Source organism: Hyla sarda, chromosome 6 (genome assembly GCF_029499605.1).
Source record: "Hyla sarda isolate aHylSar1 chromosome 6, aHylSar1.hap1, whole genome shotgun sequence".
Taxonomy (NCBI): domain Eukaryota; kingdom Metazoa; phylum Chordata; class Amphibia; order Anura; family Hylidae; genus Hyla; species Hyla sarda.
Window position 1 is genome coordinate 246434220 of NC_079194.1, and position 18257 is coordinate 246452476.

The window sequence follows — 18257 nt, forward strand, 5'->3', positions numbered from 1 at the left end:
GACAGGGAGGATGAGGGGGGTCTGGATGATGACAGGGGGGGATAATGGGGGTCTGGATGATAACAGGGGGTCGGGATGATGACGGGGGGGGGGGGATGATGGATGCCAGGGGGAGGGTATTTTCCCCCCTAGGCTTATACTTGAGTGAATACGTTTTTCCCAGGTTTTTGGGGTGAAATTAGAGGCCTCAGTTTATATTCTGGCTGTCTTATACTCAAGTATATACGGTAAATGTATTGTAAACACTGCAGGAAAAATCTAGTTTCACATTAAACATCGGATCCAAGTGGACAGATAATTCACAATAGAACTTCCTAAAATTCAAGGCATACCAAGTTCACTCATCCCCAACATGTCTACTGTACGCAAACATAAAAAAGTACTACATTGAAAGCAAATGTACCTCCAGATGACCTGGTACTTTGCGCACCAGGACGTACATTTATGTCCTGTACATAAAGGGAGTGCAGAAGCTACACTCTCTTCATGCATGGCAGGTCCCGGCTCTTATCAGCAGCCAGAGGTCGGCTGGTAATGGTGGACTTCAGCAATCGTGATGATGTTGGCAATTAACCCTTCAGATGCCATAATAAATACTGATCACAGCATTTGAAGCTTTGCAGTGGCTTTGTTTGGCTCATTGGACCACCCACAGAACAACTGCAGGAATCCAATAAGCCACGATGTTTGCCAAAAATCTCCTTCCCTGCCTCTCTCAAGTGATCTTCTACTCTGGTCTGCCTTCTGTATAGCACTAAACAGTATTAAATTGTCCCCTATGGAGACATAATAAATGTAAAATAATAGTAAAAAAAAGTGAATAAGCCCCTCCCCCAATAAAACTTTAAATCAACCTTCTTTCCCCCCTTACCCAAAAAAGTGTAAAAAAATTAATAAATAAACATACTCGTATTGGTATGTGTCTTAACTATCAAAATATAACCTTAATGATTACTTATGGAGAACGGCGTAAACAGAATAAGTCCAAAATTGCTGTTATTTGGTCATTTCACATGAAGCAAAAAGTTTGTTTTAAGGGGCCAAAATCAGGTCATCTTAAAAATATTATGTTAACATTTTTTTTTAAAGCAGTACAATAATAGAAAAGAATGTGTACATGGGTATCGTTTCAAATGTACAATGTGAAAATAAAATTCTAAAAAAAATTCAAAATTGCAATTTTCTTTTTAATTTCCTAACACAAATAATATATATTTTTTTGTTTCCCCATATATCTTATGGTGAAATGGGTAATGTAATCACAAGGTACAATTTTGTCGCACAAAATGCATGCCCTCATATGGGCCTGAAGATGGAAAAATTGTTATGGCTTTTAGAAGGTGAGGAGGAAAAAACATGAATGGAGGGGACATGGCGTAACATCATGTTCACGGAAGCCCCAGGCTTCCGTGACCATAACAAGGCGGCGCCAGCACGGAGATCGCAGGTGGTCCCAGCAGCCAGGTCCCCCTCAATCAGACATGTTATCCTCTGTCCTTTGATTTAAAAAACACAGCTCATCCTATAATAACAAGCCTTAATACTGCCACGTTGATGAAATAAAGAAATAAAGTTGTGGCTCTTGCATTTCAGAAATAAAAAATAAAAATTTCATGTCCCTAAAGTTTCAGCATGTGTAAGGTATAAGGAATTCATAAACTGCAAGATTTGAGGATTTTTTTTTACAAACCACATATCTACATAATCTATAAAATTTACTTCTCTAGGGATATAGTCCCCATTGTCCTCAACAATTGATCTATATATGTGTTTAAGTTTTTTGAAAAATGTAAGGAAAATTGACAGACTTACAAAATCCTACTCCAAACAAGCATTTGTTGTACATCTAATACTAAGGTTTGAGGAAGCTATGTATTTACTAAGTGAACTATGTATTTATCAAACATTTTCTTCCATTGACTCCTCATCACTTCTCACAATGATATAGAAAAAATTATGTTTCACCCAACTGCCAGAACACAAACATCCTGGATCTACAGAAAAACAGGTTATCATTTGACGTCAATAGCCATCTCCATTCACTTGGCTCCACCACTACCACGTGTCTAGAGGCAGGTTTCTTTTTGTCCTATAAGTAGCCCAGCTGTGGTGCAGGAACAGTGCCAGCTCTGGAAATTCAGCTCAAGCTAGGGCTGAAGAAAACATGGGGATATCCAGGTGCCTTTGGGCATCGATATGTGCCCTTCTCATAATAAACGTCTGCCTTCAGGCACAAGGTAAGTGGCTAAGTTCATTTTCAACTACACAGTTCTTTTGCATATCTAATGATTGAAATATGTTCTCCTTTTAATAGAAATACTTGATTTTGATGATTTTCTCCATTCTCTAGTAAAACACTGACTTATATTTGTATTTGCCTCTGATTAGTTGGAAATCTTAATTAAACAATTACTAGTTAATAACTTTGGCACCCATTATTGTATACTAAAATGTAACATAAGTAGATTGAGGAGGGCAATGGGGTGAAGTAACTGCGCAAAGCTGCTTTTCTCCTCTGTTGCCATTATGGACTATGGACCTAAACTATATTTGATACTATTGTTGCTTTGGGATTCTGTAATAAAACCAGTCTTTTGGCAAATTACTTTAGATTTTCGAGTAAAGCAGGCATGAAGAACTCTCATAGATATCATTATTAAAATATACACCAGCAAAATATTTCTAGGTGAACTGGCTACCAGGATTTGTACAGACCCCTTTTTGAGCCACAGAGATTTAATGTAATACAAAAATATACCATATGTATTACAATGTTATTTTAATGAACAATACAATGTGATACATATTAAGGATGTCATCAAGTACCAAGCTTACAATTCTTCCATAGTAAATCTTTCCATAGTAATTATTGCTTTATTTTTTCAATAATAATTTGTGCAACCGTTCTTGCTGGATAAAAGGGAAAATATTAGTGTCTGTATTTGTGAATATTAATGATATTTAATTTCTTTCAAACAGCGGCAAAGCAAAAATCTTCAGCTGGAATCAACCAAAAGGTGGCATCAGGTAAGATAACAACCAATTACATGGAGAGTTAGAAAAAGGGTAAAGAGAAAATAATATGGTCATTATTTTAACTGAAGATTGATGGCTTGACTATACTCAGAAAGAAAATAATACATGTTCTCTCAATCCTTATAGACTTGTTTTCATTAGACCTGACATCAGAGGTATAATTTGAAGCTTTGGGCCAAACACAAAATCTGTAACAGGGCTCCCCATGTACATAGTGCATCTGCTGTCTTCTTAGGGTCTAATAACACTGTATTTGTAGAGTATTTCCACTGATGTATACCTCAGATGGATGCCTTCTACATATGCCACTGCATAGGAATACTGGGGCATACAGTGGCACTCAAGGTTAAAAAATAAGTATGCCATACCGTTTACTTTTTTATACCGTATCCCTGTGTATGGGGTAGTACCCAGTTTTTTTATACCCTTTCTAAGAACTTTTTTTTAGATGTGAGGCTAAAGCTGATGTTTTACCCCTAAAAACAGGTTTTTGCTAATTATACATTTTCTGGGATGGTAACACCCTAAAATGCGTGCCAAAATACAGACAAATGACCTAAAATAAATCCTTTGCATTTAATTTGATTTAAATATCCATTAAGTACATAAAATGAATCATATTAATGTTTTCAACTTGGATGAAATGGAGCTCAAAAGAAAAATAGCTATTTGTGGGCAGCTATACATCTCAAGATACTGTGGGGGAAGATAGCCCTACATACAGCTGAAAAAAGGTCAATAATAAAGGTCAATAATAAAAATATTACTTATACTGAACTGTGCCTGGTACAGAACAACCCACAGACCCAACATATATTCAAGCCAACTTAGATCTGTGAAATGGCAAGATCAAGTCAAAACCTTAAACCCTTTTTCATGTTCCTCAAGCCAATTTGTGCAGTGTGGCCATTATATTTTTCCACTAAAATAGCCATTAGGGAATGCCACTACCATCAAAGGATGTCTTTTGTCTGCAATATTGCTATAGGGTTTTTCCAGGAATTTTCTTTATTTGACTATGCTACAAGGGCTGTAAAGTTAGTGTAGTTCATAATATAGTGTCTTTATCTGTGTGTGACAGTGGTCGTGCAATTCTACTGCGATTTTCACCACTATATTTATTATTAACAGTATACAAAATTACAATAGTCTCAGGTTTTCCCAGGTTGGAGTGTGGCTGAGAAATTACATGTCTAGTCAGGTGTGCAAAGGGAGCCTGTCCTGCTTCAATGGATGAAGTGATTTCTGGGTGGGAGATCATTCTGCACCTAATTGTAATTTTGCAATAGCTGGAGGCACCCTGGTTAGAAAATACTGGTCTTTTGAATGTAATGCAGCTCATTAGTTTTTTTCAGTGGGTGGGGGGGCTGATGTGTGGGAGGGAGTAAAGTGACCTCACACTTACAAACAAGGAACTATGGAATTTGTAGTTTTAGAGAACGAACTCCAACGGGAAATAACCAGTTCACAAAAAAATAGCCACAGTGTTATGGTAATCACACAACATAGCCATTTAGCCCCAAGACAAGCACAAATCCTTCTTAAGCATGTCCATTACTTTCTGGCAGGTGCGTACTAAAATCACCTTATGGTGGATTATCCCTTTAAGGTAGATGTTATGAATAATATTCACATAAATGTCAAGACACAAGATTTCCCAGCAGAATATTGCTAAGAGCATCACACTGGGTCTGCAGGCTGGCCCACTTCCCATAGAACATTCTAGTGCCATCTTTTTTCCCAGATAGTATAAGCTATGTTTGCGCATCCGGTTGTTGACAGGATGTAAAGAAAATGACTAATCAAACCAGGCCACCTTCTTTTGTTGCCCCATGGTCTAGTTCTGATACTCATGTGGCAAATTTAGTCACTATTGGTGTTTGACAGAGGTCACAATTGACACTTAAACTAGCTATTAAGTCCCAAATAAAGCAAGCTGTAATGCTTTGTGTGTTCTAACACCTTTCTATCATGGTCATAAATAGCTCTTCTTTGAGATAGGACAAGAATGGCTGGGCTTTGATCCTTACATGCATTTATAAGCTTTAGGTGCTCATAACTGTGTTGACAGCTTATTGGTTTCACTGCATACCAGGAACAACCCACAAGTCTTTTTATGTAGATATCATAATATGGCTCTTGTCATAGTAACTCAGATCCGTATGCCTATCTAGTTTTACTGCTTCCAACACATCCACATCTAGAACTGCCTGTTTACTTGATGCCTAATATATATTGAGACAGGGGTTACTGTTACAAAAGAATGTTATTCACTTTACTTCGCCTGTCATTGGTTTTAAGGTTATTGCTGATGAGTGTATGAGAAATGATAATAGGTATCCAAATGGTAAACACAAATACTACTACAATATAAAATGCATGGACATTCTGTGTATTAAAGCAAATGTTTATAATATTTGTTATATTTCCATAGGATCAGCTTCTTCGGATCAAACAAGTGGTCAAGTCAAATCAGGTGCGTCAACAATATGTCTAAATACAGTTTTGCTCAGTTACCAGAAACTCTAGCTGGTGACAGGCTCAGCCATGCAGTTCTGATCTTAAAGTCTATATTTGTATTGTACAATTAAGATGACTTTCTGACAGATTTGCTTTAGAGAATAATGTGAGGGATTTGACATGTTTATCCACCTGGATTTCCAGGAAGGAAACTGTCTGCATTGTTCAGCATTTCACTATAAGGTATACAGACCGACACAACAAAACAGTCTATAAATATGAAAACATGCTACTTTTTAAAGGGGTACTCCACCCCTAGACATCTTATCACCTATCCAAAGGATAGGGGATAAGATGTTTGTGGGGGTCCCATCGCCGGGGACTCTCGCAATATAGCATGTGGCACCCACCTGTTTCTGGTCCGAAAGAGCTGGAGGGTCTGGGTCCCGACCTCGGGAACGGAAGTTCGTGACGTCACGACTCTGCCCCGTGTGACGTCAGGCCCTGTCCCCTCAATGCAAGTCTATGGGAGGGGGCGTGACGGCCGTCATGCCCCCTCCCATAGACTTGCATTGAGGGGACGGGGCGTGACGTCATGAACTTCCGTTCCCGAGGTCGGGACCCAGACCCTCCAGCGCTTCTGGACCAGAAACAGGTGGGTACCGCAAGCTATATCCTTTGGATAGGGGCAGGAAGAGGAGAGTAAAAAAAGGGGGTACTGGACGAGCGCTACTGCTGAAATAAAATGGATGCGGAACGCCAATAAAGCACAGGACAGTTTATTATGGTTTAGAACAAACAGACAACGCGTTTCAGCACCAGCATGTGCCTTCCTCAGGTCCATAAAATGAATAATTACGGTGTCCTAGAGCCTCTGGTGTGCTGTGGTGGCGTGACCACAGCACACCAGAGGCTCCAGGACGCCGTAATTATTCATTTTATGGACCTGAGGAAGGCACATGCTGGTGCCGAAACGCGTTGTCCGTTTGTTCTAAACCATAATAAACTGTCCTGTGCTTTATTGGCGTTCCGCATCCATTTTATTTCAGCAGTAGCGCTCGTCCAGTACCCCCTTTTTTTACTCTCCTCTTCCTGGTCATAACATATCCGTACACCTTCGCGGTCACGGACAGGGGATCTCGAGCAGCACAACTGCCACCATCAGTCTCCACTTTACACCTGCCTGGTGAGGTGCTGTCCCCTTTGATAACCTCGGCGGGACATCACACCACCCAGGGTGTTGTGGTTTTCGACCAACTCATCACGCCACCATCATCCACGAGAGAGCGCCCCAACCTTTTTGCCTCTTCTTCACACTTTGGATAGGGGATAAGATGTCTAGGGGTGGAGTACCCCTTTAAGTTTACTTACTGCAAAGTCAATGAGCAAACATTGTGGGGTAGTGTACAGGTCCTCAGAGAAGTTACTTTTGCTGTAGTAATTGATGCTACCATATTATGTAATCTATGATATTACAGGGGAAACTTGAAAAATTTGAATAGCGTGCAAAAGTTCATTGTATTTCATTAATGCAACTTAAAAGGAAAGGAAGCATGAAGTGCTCCAAATTCTCATGGTACATGGATGCATTGATCCTGGACTTAATGAAGCACAATGGACCAACACCAGCAGATGACATGGCTCCCCAAATCATAGTAATTTAGTCTAAATCATAGTAATTTAGTCTTTGGGGTTTTCATGAGCTGAAAGCCATAATCATCACAATTATGAAAAATCACGGCTTGAACTATCTTGCTTTGCATGTAATGAGTTTCTCTTATATATCAGTTTTACCTTTTAAGTTGCATTACTGAAATAAATGAACATTGCCCGATCTTCTTATTTTTCGAGTTTCACCTGTATATGTATTACATTTTGAGTTTTGGTTCTCACCGTCTTAAGAATTCTGCTTTGTCAGTGAACTGACACAGCTTTCTTAAAGCTAGGGCTTCCAAGGGACATAGGGTAGTGACAACAAGGAGACCTCAATTTTTGGAATAAAGTTTCAAACAATATTTTTATTCTTTTTAATTCTGTCAATAATTGGGTAAGGTTGTGTTTACTGTAACTCGCTTTTATAATATTTTATCTTCTGTGCTTTTTCCAAACAGATGAAAAATATGATCAGTTCAATCGTAATTACAAAGCCGCTGATCTGGATGACAGTTTATCTGGTTTGTCAATTTAGTTTATACAACCACTAGATTATTAGACCAGAGGGATTGTGGAAGATTTAGTAAAACTGTCATAGGGCATTAAAAAGGTTGTATGAGAATAGATGAACATGTCTGCTGTCAAATCTTAAATTAGGCAAAACAGTAATCTCTTATTATTTGTGTTATGATACCCCGGTATACAGATATAGAAATTAAACTTTTTTTTAAAGAATTTCCTGTTGGCACAGATGACAAACTTTGCATACGATGTGTGCTGAGTTAATAGGGATGCCGCATGGAGCTACATAGTTATAATAAAAGTGATGCCCTTTAAAAACCCCTTCTGAAATGGAACAGGTTCAACCTGGCATCAGCTGGCACACATTGTTGTCATGGAAAAAGTTGCATGCTTTGGCACAAATTTGGCACAGATTTGCAACAAAATATATATAAATGCATTTTATTTTCGTTTCTTTATATTTAAAAAAAAACTTAAAAGTAGTAATCCATCTGCATGTTCTTAACAGGTAACTACTTTACTATATCAGGCTGACTTTAAACATAGTTATTCTGTCTGTATTTCATCATCATTTTTTTTTTTTAGTAACAACCGGGTGAGGTCCAGAACACATAAAAACATGCACATCTTCCCATTATAGTTTCTTTCTGAATTGGTTTTAATCCTGGTTTTGACTAGAAATACTAACTAAAATACTTTGTGTGAACCCAGCCTAGTACTCAATCTCATATTTATGTGAAGTGTAGTGAAGATGTTATTTTCTTGTAATACCTTGACAAGTGTTCTGATCAGACGTTATTCCCCCAGATGAGGAACTCAGCAAGGAATCTTTGTCTGTTGAGGTCGTAAAGCAGATAAACTCCAAGAAAGATTCCAGTGTGGCAGACAACACATGGTACTACACTCAGAGGAATAACTATGATAAGAGTAAGTTATGAGCTCATTGAACCTACTGGACGTCACATTTTATTATCACAACCATCACTCATAGAATGCAGAACACAAGCATACAGTCACATTTTACATTTCAAAAGAATGTTAAGCTGTGTACAACTGCGTAAAAAATAAACAGTGCTCAGTGGTGTGTTATCGCTGAGACTAGGTAACCACACGCAATGATGAGCGCTTACCATAGATAGTTACATCAACCAAGTGTAACATTGGAAACATTGTAAAGTGCAAAATGTAGTATATACAATACAGGTCAATACAATCCACACATAGCCACTTCCTCCAAACAACGGCGGGATCAAAAGCAGGCGCTGGTAACACTCAATGGGAAGATACGTTTACATATCTTCCCATTGAGTGTTACCAGCACCTGTCTTTGATCCCGCCATTGTTTGGAGGAAGCTGCTGTGTGTGGATTGTACGCTTTATACAGTTACTTAACCATTTTATTAGTGTACATAAAGCATGTTAGTAGATTCACCCAGTTATATGTAAAGTTCACTTTTGTTGGAATGTCAGCACAGGACTGGGCCTTTAGAACCAGATAAATTTTTTTTCACTTCTACTACTAGTAGTTTTGTCTGCTCACCCCTTCTTATAATCAATACAAAGCTGGGCAGGTGCACAAGGGCTTTGCAGCCAACTGCAGATACAGAATGATGAACACAGGTAAATCCAAGGGGAATAGAACCCCAGTACTCTGCACAACTACTCTTCATTGCAGCAATGAGATGAGAAGGCTTAACAGAGGACCCCTTTATGAATTTATGAAATAGGTGTGTGAAGACCCTTTTAATGAAGCCCAGACCCTATATTAGCATTTAATTAAGAGTAGACTTCTCACCAAAATAATATAACTGAGACATTTCCAAACTAGAATTATGTTTACTGATAAATAGTTCTTGACCAGAAACGGCTTGATTGAATTTAAGACTATGTTCACTTGGTGAAATGTTTGAGCGGAATTTACCTTGCAAATTCCATTAAGAAATTCCACCCGCTGCTCCAGGGTCCCATTGATTTTAATGGGATTCTTCTGCTCTGTGCACATGGTGGAATTTCCACATCCATGGAAACAATAAACAGGTTCATTGTTTTTGAGGATTTCATTGCACTGCTGTCTATTGAGACAGAGTATTTCCGAGTGGTCTAGCACCGGCAGAACATGCAAATGTGTGGAATGTCCAGCAGTGTTTACTGGGGGGACATTCAGCACATTTTCTGCTGTGTAAAAATAGCCTAAGCCTGCTTCATAATATTAGAAAAACTATATTTATTGTAATATTAGAGAAATATTTTGCAGCATTGTTATATGCTATTTTAAGAAAAACCTGTACCTTACCTGTAATTGCACTTACCCCTTTACTGACCTTATACATATTTATATTAATTTAATTCAGGTGCTGAGAAAAAATCAATGGTCACCTTCATTGCTCCAACAGCTACTCCAGTTCTAAAAAGTAAGTTACTTTTTTATGTTTAAATAAGGCAAAAGTAGAGTAGAGTTGATTATTTGACATATAAAACGTCTATTTACATGAAGTACAGACTCAATGAGATTGTCTTGTTTCACAGGTGTTGTCTCTGCTCATAATGGGCAAGTCTGTAGCACCTGGGGTAACTATTACTTTAAGACCTTTGATGGAGACATCTTCTACTATCCTGGAAATTGTAACTATGTGTTCACTTCAAACTGCAAGAGCAATTATGAGGAATTCAACATCCAGATCAGACGGTCAGTTGTGAGGGGTCTGCCCAAAATCAGCCACATAACTATGAAGATTGATGGAGTTTCTGTGGCACTCTCCAGTGGAAATGTTGCATTTAATGGACAACAGTAAGTGTCTTTTCCCATAATATTCTATTCATTAAAAATAATAATAATAAAAATAATGATAACAATATGTTCTTATTATTTTATGATTCAGCATGGTTTACATGTTTCTTTTTCTGTCAGGGTTGACCTACCTTACAGTTTCTCAGGAATCCAAATTCTTAGAAGTGGTATCTACATCAGAGTCAATGCTAAACTTGGCCTGCAATTCATGTGGAATGAGGATGATGCAGTTTTGGTAATATTATATGACAATCCTTGTTCTATGATTTGCAAGATTTACCCTAAAGATTAACTTGTAAAAAAAGGGGTCATCATAAAGGGGGGCCCCCACTTACAACTCTTCGCTATGAGGCAGAATGGAAAGCCAGTAGGAGCAGGTCCTGTTCTGGCAGACTTGTGCATTCCTTGTGTTAAATGCATAGCCATTCAACCCACTGGCTGCAGTTCTCGGTTTCCAGGGGGTGTGCCAGCACTGCTCCATCTTGTACTTCCTGACCTCCCTTCTCATACTGCCTATGATCAAAGCCTGCATGCGTGTGTGCTCTGAATAGAAAGCAAATTGTATTTTGGATCATTTCTAAATATGATGATCCAGAAGACAAACTGGCATTTTTATCCAGATCACAGTCCTTATTAGCAAAAGTCTAGATAATGCATATACTGACAAATTATAGCAAATACATACGTTTATATTAATGTCCAATAATCTACTATTCAATAAGCAGTTTGAGCACAAGGAAATCAACAAGAAAAACTAAATAAACAAAGCATGGACTTTGATTAAACAGGAGCCGACTTAGGAGCAGATTCTGTTACATGGTGCTGAGGCACTGGTTGTATGAGCAGACAGGAGGGAGCCTGAGATAAGTATTGTCCTACCTCCCCTTTATACAGACTGTCTTGGTGTCTCCTTTGCCAGAGATGGTCTGAACCTAACAACAGGCAGTGAACAGTAAGTTAGTTGGAAGTTAGACCCCTAGTGACTACTTTAGGCACATTTTCAAAGGAATAAATTAGGTACCGACAAGGTTGAGCACAAATTAGTGCCAATTCAGACAGGGTTGCGTAGAAGGTGTTTTTGGTGGGCAACTTTCTCTATTCCTATTATATTGGGTGAATTTATAATTTAAAAAAAAACATTTGAGGAAACAAGAGTAGCTGCCAACTAACAATCAAGTAGAATCTTTTAAAAGAAATTAAATCCAGAATAATGTCTGTCTGATTTCCTTGCACTAGCTTTTATGAATGCTTTACATTGTGTTGTCTTTTAGTATTCTTACAAATCATTTCATTGTCAAGATACACTGCTTTGTGACGGCACCTTAGATTTTATTTACTGAACATTTCTTTTCTCTTATCAGTTGGAGCTTGACAAAAAATTTAGCAATCAGACTTGTGGTCTATGTGGGGACTTCAATGGCATTCCTGTTTACAACGAGTTTATTTCTAACAGTAAGACATTTTTATGTTCAGTACTCTGAGACTCGAGCAGGCCTGTAGTCACTTAATAGATTCACTGAGTTGTCTCCTTTTTACATAGATGCTAAAATGACTCATATTCAGTATGGAAACATGCAGAAGTTAAATGGACCAACAGAAATGTGTCAGGACCTGACAATCCAGCCCCAGAACAACTGCACTGACTCTGTAAGTTATAGTTTACTAATAAACACCAACTGGTCAGACATGACAAGTAATCCATTTTAGTTGCTGCACTTTGGTTTGCCTTTCTGCTTCATGGGGGTTTCCATTGCACAAACTGTGTGGTTGTCCAAAAATTTGCAACATTTTGCTGATCTTCAACTTGCTCCCCAAGTGGGTGGAGCTTGACACTAGCAGGTGTAACTTGTAGCTGAAATCTATGCCACACAGGAAGCCTCAGATGCACCTGGACTTATCATGAAGCGTAAATTGTTTACTGTAGACATATTATGATATATTTTTCCCCTTGCTAACATCAATTATTTGGTATTTTGACTTTACTTGCAGAGGAGACTTTGTGAAGTGATCTTGACCGGTTCTGCTTTTTCATCCTGCAATCGTCTGGTGGACCCTACATTATACATTGACGCTTGTGTACAAGATTTGTGCCGATGTGCACAAAACGCAACTGGCTTCTGCCTTTGTAATACCTTTACTGAATATTCCCGGCAGTGTGCTCATGCTGGAGGAACACCCAATAATTGGAGAACTTCTAAGCTGTGCCGTGAGTTGACTCACATTATCTTATAACTGCTATCTCTGTATATCGCTAGGTTATATTACAAGCTAAATAAAGAATAGAATTAACATGTATGATAATTCACTTGAAATAATATCATATAAAGGAGATAGGACTTATGTTTGTGAAGCAGTAATTTGCCATTTAATATATTTAAATGTTAGCATTAGTCTACAAAATGAATTACTTCATTCATTAAAGGCAAATGATTAGCCTCATGGTCTATCAGCTACAAGCGATGTAATGACTATATATTATGGACTGAACAAATAGCTATACAATTACGTAAGATAGCTGTTTTCTTCAAGGCAGATCTTTTTTTAAATGCCTTTTTTTTTTCAATTGCAGCTCTACAATGTAATTACAATCTTGAATACAAGGAATGTGGAAGTCCATGCCCCAATACTTGTTCCAACCCTGACCGCTCATCAGTCTGTGACAGCCATTGTATTGATGGATGCTTTTGCCCTTCAGGTAAATCACAAGATGTTTATTTATATTTATTTTTTGTTGGGAAAAGTTTTTATGTTTTATACAAAAAAAACTATAAATAGAGTCAGTACTTCAAAGATATTCATTTAACTGTTCAATAAAGCATTAAAATGTACTATGTAAAATGTACTATGTTGTAAATGGCATACATACAAACATGCAAGGGGGATGAAGGCAAACACTGAAGACACTCTCCTTATGAATATGGTGGGGCACAATATATTGTTGTGCCATTAGGTCTAACAAGAGAGGAGACCTGTCTTCATAATTAACTGCCAGATTTATCAATTGATTTATCTATATTTTCGATTATTTTTTCCATCCATGTATGTATTTTGTATTCGCCTATCAATGACAAAACACCACCCATGTGATCATGCCCTAGTGCTAACATTCTACATTGCTCACGTTTCCTTTTTCATTGTTTAAGGTACTGTTTTTGATGACATCAACAACAGCGGTTGTATTGCCAAGCAGCAGTGCTCATGTACTTACAATGGACAGGCCTATTCATCAGGCACTGGATATTCAGTTAAATGTCAGTCTTGGTAAGTTACTATAAATTTGTTGCAGCAGTTAAACAGAACTGTTCACACATTTACTAGACCACCTTTCTCCACTTAAAACCAGCATATGCAATAATTGAGGCTTGTCAGGGCTAGGGCATAGAAAAAGACTTCAATAATCTGCTTTTGCCCATTTCTGCTTGAGGAAAAGTTGTGGAATTATGAAAACCACAGGATCAATAGACATGTTAATAATATGCAAAGCATATCCAAGTATATTCAAAGCACTGAGTATGAGTGCCACATGCAGAAATATATGCATCAGTGAGATTATTAATGGTTGTTGAGGAATGTTCTGCCACGCTGAATGCACTTGGGCATGCAAATCATCAAGATCTACTGCCAGCAGCTCCCTTTGCAATTGCCAACCAATGATGTTCCAGATGTACTGGATTAGAGACAAGTCCAGAGACGTTGCAGGCCAGGGCAGCACATAAAGGCTACACGGCAGCTCACAGTACCATGAGCAACATGCAGCCTGACACTGTTATGTGGTAACACGGCTCTTGGGACATCTTGGTGAAATGACCATACTACTGGTCCCACGACGAAATCATTGTAAGTGTTAGTGTATCTAGAATTAAGCCTAGAGAGGTCCAGCTGCCATACATTATGCCACCACACACCATAATCCTGAATGTAGGACAGGTGTGGATTACCTTATGTAGGCCTCTTCATGCCATTGCCCATGTGGTCTCCAGACAAATTTCCAGCTATCATTGCACAGGGACTCATCAGTGAAGAGGATAGACCTTCATTCCAGCCTCAATTGCCATCTTACTCTGCATCATGATAGCCTTTGAAAGCATTGACATGAGGTCAATGGAACACCTTCATCTGGATCCTGTGCTCATAGCCCAATGTATGCAAGCATTTGTGTGGACATTGTTCAATGCCACGGGCTTGGTATATGATGTCCAATTTCACTTGTAGTACAGAAAGGATCCCTATTCTTCTCATCTGATGATCCTAACATCAGCTCCAGATCTTAGCAACACCTGTTACTTTCTCAACTTGCATAACCACATGGCTTGTCCTTCTTGGTGCTGAAATTTCAATGTTGAGTTCCATATGAACAACACATATAAACCTTTAAACCTTTAGAGAACTTACACAAGCTTTTTGTCACTTTTTTAAAGCACTTGTAATGAAGGAAAATGGAAATGTGTAGAAAACAACTGCCCTGGATCTTGTTCCATTGAAGGGGGATCTCATATCACTTCTTTTGATAGTACACATTATGATTTCCATGGCGATTGCTCTTATGTCATCTCCAAGGTAGGTCACAGTCTAATACAATACAGGTACAATGGTTTAAACTGTAGATAATTTAAAATGGACACATTTTTCAATACAATGGTGCTGTGGCTCTATAATAGGATGGCATGTGGAGCCACTACCAGTATCCAACATTAGTTATGGCAATATACTATATGTCTCCTTGACTTTCAGACTACTGCTTTCCTCTAGGATAAATACGAGAGGATATAGTAGTCTAAGAGATTGCTAGCAACTACAATAGACATCAGTGCAGTTTCCTAGAATGGACTGGGAGTACACAAAGCTGATAATGCCACCCACCAACATCTGCCCACCTGTTCCATTCTGAAGCATAGCCCTAACAAAAAGTAGTCCCTTTAAATGTCCATTGTCAGATATAAAAACTTTTTTTTATGTTGTACATCTTGGCAAAACAATAGTTTTTCTAATATACTTCTTTAAAAAAGTTCACATTTCATTAAAGAAAACTGCCTTTGAAAATCCCATCACTAGGGGTCCCCATACCTCCTGGGACACTGATGAGTTCCATAGCAGCATCAGCTTATCCAAAGGTCATGGACACGAGATGGATGATGGATAAGACTGCAGGAGGAACACAGCCTGCAGCAACACTGCTGTAATACAGAGTTTTACCAAATGTGCCTCCAGCTGTTGCAAAACTGCAACTCCAAGCATGTCTGGACAGTCAAAGGATGTCTGGGCATCCTGGGTGTTGTGCAAAAGCTGGAGTCTGAAGGCAACACTGATGCAAAAAAGAGCTATGCAAACACTGTACCTCCAACTATTCCAAAACTACAAACATTACAGGACTGCCAAAGGATGACACACATGAGGGACATAGTAAGATGTAAGTTATACACCCACCATATGCTGTGTCTACAGCATAAAAGCAGAGAGGAAAGGGTTACAGAGCAGGTTTGCCAGGCTCCTGAGAGCAGCGAGTCAGCAGAGTCATCCCTTTTGGAAGATGAAAAAGACATTGAGCAGCTGTAATATGCTATTTTATTGTAAAATATTGGTGATAGATACATAATAATTATATGTACATGATCAGGATTAGGTACTGAGTAACATATTACAGTTTTGTTTTTTTGGGGGGATCTGACAGGTATGCTTTAAATAAATAAATCTTTCTTCAATTAGAATAATCAGAAATATATGACCTTTAAATTCATACTATAGAGCTTGCCACACAATAGATTTCATCAGAGTTTATGATTACTTACATTATTAGAAAGGCCATTTGCTTACTTCAAGCAATATTTTGCTCAGTTTATATTGAACATAACAACTGTATATTGTGTTACTATAATCTTGTTATATGTGCTAATAATTTATTGATGCTCTTATTGTAGACATGTGGAAGCCAGGCATTCAGTGTTCTGGCAGAAATATTAAATTGTGGTCTTACTAACACTGAATCATGCTTGAAGAGTGTTACCCTGAGTCTTGATGATGGAAAAGACGTAAGTTCAATAGGCTGACAAGGTTTTTTTTTTATTTGTCATTTTAGCATACATACAACTTGCATAACAACAAACTCCACTACTATAAACACTTTATATGCATCCCTTTTAAGCCTCCCCAACCCACCCCACTCCCCCAATATAGATGATGAGGGACTAACAATAAAATATTGGTTTAATACCCCTCTGTCTCTGTAAAAACATTACAACATGAAGACATTAAAGTACACACCCTCATCCATTTCCAACCCTCATTATCTTATCCCCTTCCCACCACCCCTATCGGCACAGGGAGAAAAAAAAAAAAGAAAGAAAATTAACACCAGTAAGACCAAAATCCCTGAAACTGTCTTAATGCTTTCTTTGAACCTTTCACTAACAGCTCTTCGTAGCCTCTTATTTTACTTATGAGTCTCTTCCATTACTCAAGTGGCATAGCCTACTTGTCAAACCATAACCTCAAAATGACCAACTTGGCCAAGAAGAACAGTTTTAGATGAAGTAACCTTTATTTTCCTATTTCCCTAACTCCCCCCAAATTGCTGTTCTAATTGACCTATCTACTGGACAACCCAGCTTTCCCTGCAAGTATGCAAATATTTCAGTCCAAAACCCAACAATCTTTGGGCACCCCCAGATTAGATGGATGAAGTCCAATTCTTCATAACCACACTTTGAGCAACTGGCAATATCCCGACATTCGATTTTGTATAGATCCACTGGTGAGAAGTATAACTAAAAAACTATTCTAAATTGAATCACCTGGTGAATTTTATTCTCAGAACACCAAGTTATATTTCCCAACATATTTTTCCTAGTGTCTTCCTCAATTCCCCTACCAGACCAACCCACAGACCTCTCCCTTTCTCTTGAAACCTTTTAGGCAAAAACATAACCAAAACTTTATACAGTGTCCCAATCCTGGGTCTTATTTGTTTCTCTGTCACTATAATATCTGTGCCAATCCTGGGTCTTAATAGGCCAATAAAGTTATTACATACACAATTTCATGGCCAAACACTGACTTTTTTTTCTTATGTCTTTTTTTTCTTATCTGTTTAACAGTTCATCTACATTAAACCATGTGGCAGTGTCTACGTAAATTCATTGTTCACTCAGCTTCCCATCTCATCGGGTAAGTTACATATTTAACAAAGGTTAAATAAACCCAAATTGTATGAGGATATTGTATCCATGTGTTCATGGTATCCCCCAGAATTTCTAATACACAGAAAAACCTAATTTTATTTTTCTTAGCCAAGCCAAACTTCTTGACTTCATTTACTAAATTCTCCCACACTTCCAACTCTGTTACATAATAGTGTCTGGTTATAACCATAGAAAAGTAATTTGTTCTCTTCTATATCAGATATATATATATATATATATATATATATATATATATATATATATAACCCAAAATCACCAAGCCTAGTCTTAGCTTAATTTCTGTAAATACTCCCTTCCAAATGTCTTGGATGGGGAAGGATACCCATTTAAATAAAGAACATCTGCTTTAGGGCAGTGACATCTAATACACATAGAATGATCCCATTTTATATTTTTAACTAGACTTATTTGTGACTACTGTTTATGGAGAAAGAGTTGGAAGTTCTAATTGTCAAATCCAAGCCCTCTTCGCTAATAGTGTTAATGTGTGCACTGACCCCCACCCCCCTCCTTCCCCCCTCCCCCAATAAAAAAACTCCTAATCCTTAATTCTTTTAAAATTCTGCCATGTGAGTGTTGTTCCACAGAGGAGTATATCTAGT

At 38.1% G+C, this 18257-nt stretch overlaps 1 protein-coding gene across 1 annotated transcript in view; it reads left to right on the plus strand.

The window, feature by feature from the left end:
* Positions 1-2164: 2164 nt before the first annotated feature.
* Positions 2165-18257, plus strand: part of LOC130277495 (mucin-5AC-like) — a 36185-nt gene continuing 20092 nt past the window's right edge. The window contains exons 1-16 of the mRNA XM_056528170.1: positions 2165-2237; positions 2980-3027; positions 5471-5512; positions 7608-7670; positions 8464-8598; positions 10023-10082; positions 10198-10459; positions 10580-10694; positions 11821-11911; positions 12000-12106; positions 12449-12665; positions 13029-13154; positions 13603-13720; positions 14878-15016; positions 16375-16485; positions 17551-17624. Of these exons, the coding sequence (XP_056384145.1) occupies positions 2165-2237; positions 2980-3027; positions 5471-5512; positions 7608-7670; positions 8464-8598; positions 10023-10082; positions 10198-10459; positions 10580-10694; positions 11821-11911; positions 12000-12106; positions 12449-12665; positions 13029-13154; positions 13603-13720; positions 14878-15016; positions 16375-16485; positions 17551-17624 (1781 nt within the window). The remainder of the gene's footprint in view (positions 2238-2979; positions 3028-5470; positions 5513-7607; positions 7671-8463; positions 8599-10022; positions 10083-10197; positions 10460-10579; positions 10695-11820; positions 11912-11999; positions 12107-12448; positions 12666-13028; positions 13155-13602; positions 13721-14877; positions 15017-16374; positions 16486-17550; positions 17625-18257) is intronic.